Source organism: Phaseolus vulgaris, chromosome 9 (assembly GCF_051622355.1).
Source record: "Phaseolus vulgaris cultivar YP4 chromosome 9, ASM5162235v1, whole genome shotgun sequence".
Taxonomy (NCBI): Eukaryota; Viridiplantae; Streptophyta; class Magnoliopsida; order Fabales; family Fabaceae; genus Phaseolus; species Phaseolus vulgaris.
The window spans coordinates 3,061,427-3,069,921 of NC_143506.1; the positions used below are offsets into that span (position 1 = coordinate 3,061,427).

At 33.1% G+C, this 8,495-nt stretch overlaps 2 protein-coding genes across 2 annotated transcripts; one reads left to right on the top strand and one right to left on the bottom strand.

Moving 5' to 3' along the window:
* Nucleotides 1-835: 835 nt before the first annotated feature.
* On the bottom strand, nt 836-3,724 carry LOC137820628 (inner membrane localized protein). The gene is made up of 5 exons (XM_068624801.2): nt 3,540-3,724; nt 2,808-2,940; nt 1,828-1,933; nt 1,438-1,524; nt 836-1,119 (listed from the first exon to the last, which is right to left on the bottom strand). Exons 1-5 carry the CDS (start codon nt 3,577-3,579, stop codon nt 985-987), a joined length of 501 nt encoding a protein of 166 aa, XP_068480902.1. The 5' UTR covers nt 3,580-3,724; the 3' UTR covers nt 836-984.
* Nucleotides 3,725-4,584: 860 nt separating this feature from the next.
* On the top strand, nt 4,585-7,814 carry LOC137820625 (MLO protein homolog 1). Its single transcript, XM_068624795.1, has 14 exons — nt 4,585-4,789; nt 4,883-4,940; nt 5,022-5,254; nt 5,356-5,472; nt 5,550-5,610; nt 5,709-5,794; nt 5,870-5,944; nt 6,039-6,127; nt 6,218-6,267; nt 6,386-6,426; nt 6,569-6,742; nt 6,905-6,940; nt 7,035-7,163; nt 7,241-7,814. The coding sequence occupies exons 1-14, from the start codon at nt 4,661-4,663 to the stop codon at nt 7,616-7,618; spliced, it is 1,656 nt and encodes a 551-aa protein (XP_068480896.1). The 5' UTR covers nt 4,585-4,660; the 3' UTR covers nt 7,619-7,814.
* The last annotated feature ends 681 nt before the right edge of the window (nt 7,815-8,495 follow it).

The following is an 8,495-nucleotide window of genomic DNA, read 5'->3' on the forward strand; positions in this document are numbered from 1 at the left end:
GAGCCACGTATCATTATTATGGCCGTTCATTAATTTCCCAACAGTGTCCCTTGCTAATACTATACATGTTTTTTTTATTCCTGTTTTTGTCCTGAGGAAAGAGAGACTGGAAAAGATAGTATCTCCTATTTTATATGGCACAAATAAGAATTCATAACACATTTGCGAAGTACCTCTATGACACAAAGAGTTTAATTAGATAAATTTCTCTTTAGACTCTTGACAGTGAAAATAAATGAACCTTTTTATAAATTAATTAGTCTATTTATAAGTCAAATTTAATTCTTTTGGATTTATTTTTTTTCTGTTCTAAAATCCTGAAAAAAAAATCCAAAGATCACTTGCGTAATCCTCGTGTATGAAATCTAAAACAAGTGATGAATATAAGCTTTACGACACTTACTCTTGTAAATTAGTCGATAAATTTGTGATAAAAACTTGAGGCAAGATTCATTTTTCTTTTCTCAGGACAGGTTTGATTTTGATGGAGTATAGAATTATAACAATTGTTATTTCATGATAATGAGATGCAATCAAATTAAATTGGACATTTCCTAGTGCTTGTTTAATTGCTATTGTCTAAGTACGACTGACACCATAAAAATACAGATCAACAGTCATCGAATTCATGGTGGTAGCAAACGTGACAAGATCCTAGTATTCTTCACTATCTAGAACAATCATCAATCCTGAATAATTAAATGATACGAACCACAAAACGACTAGCATTGCTCCAGTATCATGCCGATCATCGAAACTTTTAACTGTAAGTAAATGGCTGACAGAACACAAGACATCAGCCATAAACGGACAGACTATTTACCCACAGTAGCCATTAGCAGAAAACCGATGAGTTTATTATTGAGAAGAAATAGAAAGATATTACAATAAAATCAAAATACATTTTGTACCAACAAAACATTTTTTACTGAACAGAGCAATGGCACATTGTGTACTATGACATCACAGCACTCGGCAGCCGTCTCATGTGGCAGCTTCAATTTCATCAGAATTAACAGCTACTCCATTTGAGGTCTCCTCTGAACGTAGCTGTGCAGAAACATCATCTATGGCAGCATTTAGTTGTTCAATCTTCTCGGACAGAACTTTCCGGGTTTTCTGCAAATCAAGCGAGCAAATTTTGCTAGTCATTGAAGGAAAGGAATACCCTCTCTTAAAACCAACATGTTGCAGCAAGTACAGGTGTAACATAAGAGCTTCCCAGGAGCAATGCCCACATAATATTAGGACATAACTGGACGAAAACTTTTTCAACAGTAGAACAATAATTATATAAATCTGGCATGTAAGAGTCTAAAATAAAATTGATAAGAACTATGAAATAAATCACAGAGCAGTTATGGCCTCCAAGCAAATGGCAAGTCCCCTTTTTAAGATAAGCATGATGGATGGTATCAAGAGCAAGTAACTGCTCACCTCTAAAGCCTTTTCCTCATCGTATATAAACTTTGGCAATTTTCTCATCAACTCCTTCCTGTCAGCGCCAGCTATAGCCTTGCTGATCTGTGGAATAATAATAAAATAATAATATTCTAGCAACAACAAAAATACCGGTTCCATCATATAAATTTTAAAGAAAAAAATATAATGCACATACCTTTAAATTTTTAAACATGTGCAAAGCCAACTACTTATATTTGTGCTACATATATTGTTGAAGGGATGAATAAAAGCAGTTAACCAATTTAATTTTAGTATGCAGTCACATAATTGATGAGTTTATGAGCAAGAAACACTTTTGAGTGTATCCCGTTGAACACCAACATAATAGCACTAGAAAAAGTATATTTCAGGAACAAATACTACCTGAGGTGCATATACGCAACCAAGAGTGCCAACTATTAATCCTCCCAAGACAAACCCACCAACAAATACACTAGCACTGTTGGGCCTTCCACCATCACTGTAGTTTCTGAGGAAGCAGTAGGTCAGGTTAATAACAACTATTCATCTAACAACTTCCACAATCAATACTTTTTTAATTCAAGAATATTAGTGGTGTTCTGTTTCTTCCTCTTTTAGCTGTGCTTTCCTCTCAATGTATTATTATTTGTGGCAGTGATTTGAAGGCATCTATCATATAATAACAATAACAACTGCTATCATCACCTTTATAAATGCCTAAAGAGTTTGATTTTCATACTTTGTCAAGAATTTTACACTGTTAACCAATCAGAAATCATTTTCGGTACAACTTTTAAAGTAGTTATCAAGTCTATAAATTTACCTCACACATGAATTTATTTGAGTCCAAATGTGACAAAACAAAAGTTCCCAAAAAGGTTCTTAACCATGTTTTTATTCACAACTTTTATCTAATCAACAATATCATGTTGTGTAAAGGAGAAAGTTGTAGCAAATCTACAAATAAATCCCAATGTCTGTAGAACAACTAGTCCCTCTGTTCCTTTTTAAGTATCGCATTTCTTAAAGATTTTTGTTTCTACTTAACTATCATTTTCAAAGATCAACATAACATTATTAATCTATTTTTCATTTATACCATTATACTTCACCCAATATTTAATTAGTTTACACATTGTTATGTAGAAATGAAAAGGATTAAGTAGAAATCTTATAAATATTTTATTAAAACCAAGAAAATTTATTACATTTTTTGGTTTCGCTAAAATAACACTTGCAAAGTAAGGGAGGAATAACATTTAAGATCTTGTTGGCAGCTCTTCATAAAATATCACTTCCTACATGTAGCTTGGATTCAGCGTACTCATGAAGACAGACTACATAAAGCCGTCATAACAAAATCACAAGAACAAAGGAAATACCTATATGTAGCTTGGATTGCAAGAGGCCTTCTTGCTAATGAAGTTTGCATTCTCCCTTGACGATTTAGACTCAGATAGGAGTTGTATGGTTTAATCTTGACCAGAGAGTGGTCCACCTTGTTTATGGACGATGCTGGTAAAATTTTTTGCAACAGTAGATGAGATTTTAAACAAGATGCTCGGTTAGGAAAACGCACACACAAAGCACAGAAGCTAGCAAGCGAGACATGTTCTTTAGGGTAAAAATAATAATAAATGAAGGGAGTGAAAGTGTAGAAAGCAACATTGCATGAAACAAGTATACAGCAAATCTTAATATGACGCATCTCCCCCAAGAAACAAGAAGCCAGAAAGCAGTGTAAAGAACGGTTTCACAAGCACAACTTGAACTGAATAGAAGATCTTAACAAGTAACAGCCAATTTGTGGCACGGTGAAATCCAATTTGTTTTAAGAAAAGGTCCTGATAAATCAGAGAGATAGTAATACCCTAATGAACCGTGAAAGAATAACGGGAAACCCATAAAAAAAATGAAAGAAATTTACGGTGTGAGATCGAAAAGGCAGAAGCAGAAATGAAAATGAGGGGAAGCGCCTCCTGGGTTATTTGTTGCCCAATTTTGATATGAAAAGTTCAAAAATTTAAAATCTTGGAAGTAATTAAAGAGAGATAAAGCGAAGAATGAACAGTATTGAAAAGGAAAAAGGAACAATTGGAGAGAGAGAGAGATACCAGATTTGGTTCGAACGAAAGAGGTGGGAACAGCAGCCATGGAGCGGAGGTGGGTGAGTGAGTGCGATTACGAGTGAACACGAAGAACTTCGATGATTCTTTTGTCTTCTCTTCTCTCTTATGTTTATATATCCAATCACTGCCTTCAGACAACTGCTCCCTGATATAACCACCTCTCTCTCTTTTTTTTTCTTTTTTTTTCTAATAATCTAATATAAATATTTTCTGGTTAAAAAAAAATAATTGAGAAAATAAAATAAAAAATTATTTATTAATTGATAATAACAATAATAATCAGAAATAAATAATAAAAAAGTTAATAAATAGAATTATTTTAGAAACCAAATGTTTACCATACAAAAGAAAATAAAAATCACAATGATTAACCAAAATAAATATTAAATGCATAATATTTGTATACCTCATAAATAAAATAGAAGAAACAAAAGTAAAAAAGTCACTCAAATAACCACCTATCTAAACATTTAAAGTATAGATTATAACAATAAATAAGTAAATTAGTAAAAAGTGATATGAATGTCCAATGAACATTTATAGGTTCGGATGCAAAATCATTAGTAAATAAAATTGATTATGGTTAGAACATAGAACATAATCGATTACAGTTAAATTATGTGTTGATGCGAGCACCATAATCAAGTATATTCATGGAGGTTATTATTCTTCTGCTGCAAAAATGTCTCTGTGAAAATGATTTTGTTCACTTTCTGCTGGAATAGTTCTAACATGTTTTATCTGCTGCTGCGGTCTTCGGTTAATGCCGTCAAGAATTGTTCATCACCCAGAATCGATCGAAGAATAAAACACCACGCATAATGTTCCGGGGCCGGCTTTAATCTTGTTATTATAATATGCTTATTAATTAATTAATCATGTTCTGTCTTCTAAGGAAACTGCGTGCTTCCTGTAACAGTAATACACTTACGTTCTCGGCGGATAAAACATGAAAGCCTGCGACAAAACATCGTTCTCTGCACCTTCAATTATACCAATAAATACACTATGCTTAACTTAATCAACTCGTGTAATTATAATTATAATAATATTATCATTACTATGTTGTAAACTAAGCTTAGATTTTGGTTGGTTGAGTTGAGAGAATGGCTGGTGGAGCATCCGGTGGAGAAAGAACGTTGCAGGAAACACCCACGTGGGCAGTGGCTTCTGTTTGCGCAGTCTTCGTCGTTCTCTCTGTGTTAATTGAACATGGAATCCATTTACTTGAAAAGGTTCATTTTTATTTTACTTTTTTTAACTTGTTGCTACTGGGTAATTGGATTTGATTGTAACCAAGTTCTGCATTAATTCACACTCACACGCAGTGGTTTCAAAAACGAAATAAGAAAGCCATGAGAGAAGCCTTGGAGAAAATCAAAGCAGGTGAGCAGAATTAGAATTAGAGTGATGTGAATTCAAACTTTAATCATACATATATATGTGTTAACTTTTGTTTGTTTGCAGAATTAATGCTATTAGGATTTATATCCCTGTTAATTACTTTTGGTACAAAATACATTGCAAAGATATGCATCCCTACATCAGCTGGTGATATCATGCTCCCATGCAAGAAGGTGGAAGAGTCAAAGAACTCCGATGATTCCAATGGCAGGAAGTTACTTTACTTTGAGGACAATATGGAATGGCGTCGAGTTTTAGCAACTGCGTCTTCTGGTGGTGACTTTTGCTCACAGAAAGTGAGGAACATTATTATCTCTTCTCATACTCCTTTTTTCCTTCATGTAAAGCACTAATCAACTCTCTTTGCATGTGTTATTTCTGGTTTATGAGAAATCAGGGTAAAGTGTCATTGATTTCTCAGTCAGGGGTGCACCAATTGCATATATTTATTTTCGTGCTTGCTGTTTTTCACATACTGTACAGCGTAATGACCATGGTACTAGCCCGAGCAAAAGTAAGTTTGCTAAGCACTTTTTTCATGGATTAAATAGGAATTCTGTTCCATTCTACCTAATTTGTTTCCACAAACAGATGAAGAAATGGAAAGCCTGGGAAGCTGAAACATCATCTTTGGAGTATCAATTTACAAATGGTAACCTAACCACGTTCTTATACAGACATAACATAAATATGTAACATGAAAAGTGATGGAGCTATGTCTGATGTATAACATGTTCATTACTATGGCAGATCCTTCAAGGTTCAGGTTTGCGCATCAAACATCATTTGTTAGGCGTCACTCTGGTTTGTCTAGGATGCCAGGAATTCGATGGATTGTGAGTTCCATTAACTGTTATTGTTCCGCAGGAAGAAAACAACACCAAAATGATATTTATAATTGTTTTTTGTAGGTAGCTTTCTTCAGGCAATTCTTTGCGTCTGTCACGAAGGTGGATTACATGACCATGCGGCATGGATTCATTAACGTGGGTGCCAAAGTTCATGTACCTTAAATAAATGCTGTTCCTGTTTTAAATTTTGGAGCAAGTTACGAAAACCCAAAAACTTTGACAAACGCAGGCACATTTTGCTCCCAATAGCAAATTTGACTTCCAAAAATACATTAAAAGATCCATGGAGGACGACTTTAAAGTGGTCGTGGGTATAAGGTATCAATCATCGTACCTCAAATCACTAATGCATTAATAATCTTACAACACTTTTTTGGTTTTTTTACCATATTAGTTCTTGTTTTGCAGTATTCCGTTATGGGTTTTTGCTATCGTCTTTATGCTTGTGAACGTTTACAGTAATTTTTCTCTACTTGATCCCTCTCTTTAACTCTACAACTCACACACGCAATGCTCAAAACCGTGTTGTTATTGAATTGAAGTGCTTGCTTGACCTTGTTTGGTTTATTGCCGCAGAATGGTACACTCTCACCTGGCTATCATTAGCGCCGCTAGTGGTAATTAAGAAAACTATTAGTGATACTTCTATTACTAATAGAAGTATTTAATTCAAAAGTTTTTAATCGTTATTATTATTATGAACCTGAAAAGAAAATTAATGATACTCACTAACATCCCTTCAACTTCATTGCTTGACAGATACTTCTATTAGTAGGCACCAAACTTGAACTTATAATCATGGAAATGGCCCAGGAAATCCAAGATCGAACCACTGTTGTCAGAGGAGTCCCTATTGTAGAGCCCAACAACAAGTATTTTTGGTTTAATCGGCCTCAGTGGATTATCTTCTTAATCCACTTTACCTTGTTTGAGGTGATAACTCTTGTGTATGTATATAAACATAAATATAGGATCTGTGAAACCAAAAAAATACTGATCAGGATTAACATGTTATGACATATAACTGAACTTTTCAAAGTGTTCATTTGTAGAACTATTTCATTAAGGGTTATTTATTTATCTTTTGTTTTGCAGAATGCATTCCAAATAGCCTTTTTCTTGTGGACATGGGTAAGTAACACGTATAACTGAGATGTTTAATTTTAGAAATATCGAGTTTTGGGGTTTCAAACTTGTGTTTTAATGATGTTTGAAAATTTTGCAGTATGAATTTAAGATCACATCTTGCTTCCATGAAAACTTGCCGCTAATACTGACAAGGGTTTTCCTTGGGATAGCATTGCAAGTGGTGTGCAGTTACATAACATTTCCTCTCTACTCCCTTGTAACACAGGTAGGCAATTTCAAACCAACTACAAAATTACTTGATTAAACATATTAATTAGCTCCTATATTTGTGTTAACTTGCAGATGGGATCTCACATGAAGCAAGCAATTTTTGAAGAGCAAACTGCTAAAGCACTAAAGAAATGGCAAAAGGTTGCAAAAGACAAGAGAAAGTTGAGAAAAGCAGGGGTAGATGTTCCTTCAGGAACAATGAGTGGGGAAGCAACACCAAGCCAAGGCACATCACCCATACATTTACTTCACAAGTACAAGCCTAGCCAAACAGACACAGATGTTGTTCTCTATTCTCCACGATCATACCAATCTGATACTGACTTCTCTGACACAGAGGGGTCATCACACCAACTCAATCAAATAACACAAACTCATCAAGCTCCAAGAAATGGAGAGGCTCACAGTATCGAATTTTCCTTTGTGAGCCATAACAATGTCCAATTTTGAAGAATTGTGTGATTGTGTCAACAAAATTTATGGGTAATAGCAGCTATAAAAGCTTTGTGTTTAAGATAGTGAACATGATTACGCATAAGAGTCGTAGTTAATATTCAGTTAGGTCTTTCTTTGCATGCATATTCTTTTAAGAAATTTTTATTCAAATAATAATATTTATAACTCAAGCTACAAATTACGGCTAATGTAATTTCTAAGTTCTAAATTCTTGTTTTTCTATATTAGACTTAATAACGGAAGCTGGAAAATATACATTAAAATTATGGAACTAAATATTAGAAAAATTAACAAATATTATGACATGTTATATATATATATATATATATATTCTTGATAATAGATTGAATATTTATTCAATAATACCACGCTGAAGTCAACAAAGTAAACAAATTAAAATATAAAGAAGAAAAACTATAAATTTTTTTTATTAAGTTGATACAATTTTATCTCTTAATTATTAAAATATTATAAATTTAAAAATTAACAAAAATAAATAAGTTTTGTCACAATTTAACTAAAATTTGATTATTTGGTTATAGTGAAGTGGTGTCAAGTTTAAATATACTAAAATTAACTTTTTCCTAATGTGATGTTGACACGAAATTTTTATTATGATAAATTTTTAAAATTTGATTTAGTTAAAATTTTACCAGATTGGTAAAAAATAAAAAAAGTTAAGTGATTGCCTAGGAAATAGAGTTAAATTTTAACCCTAATATTTAATTAACTAAGGCTTTGTTTGGACAAATAACGACAAGCTCCCAATCTTCCAATCTCGCACTTTATAAGAAACGGCATTGCAGTTTCTTGTTATTTTTTTAAGTATTTTGTTTTTGTTTTATTTTGTTTCCCTCTTCGTAATTTTTAG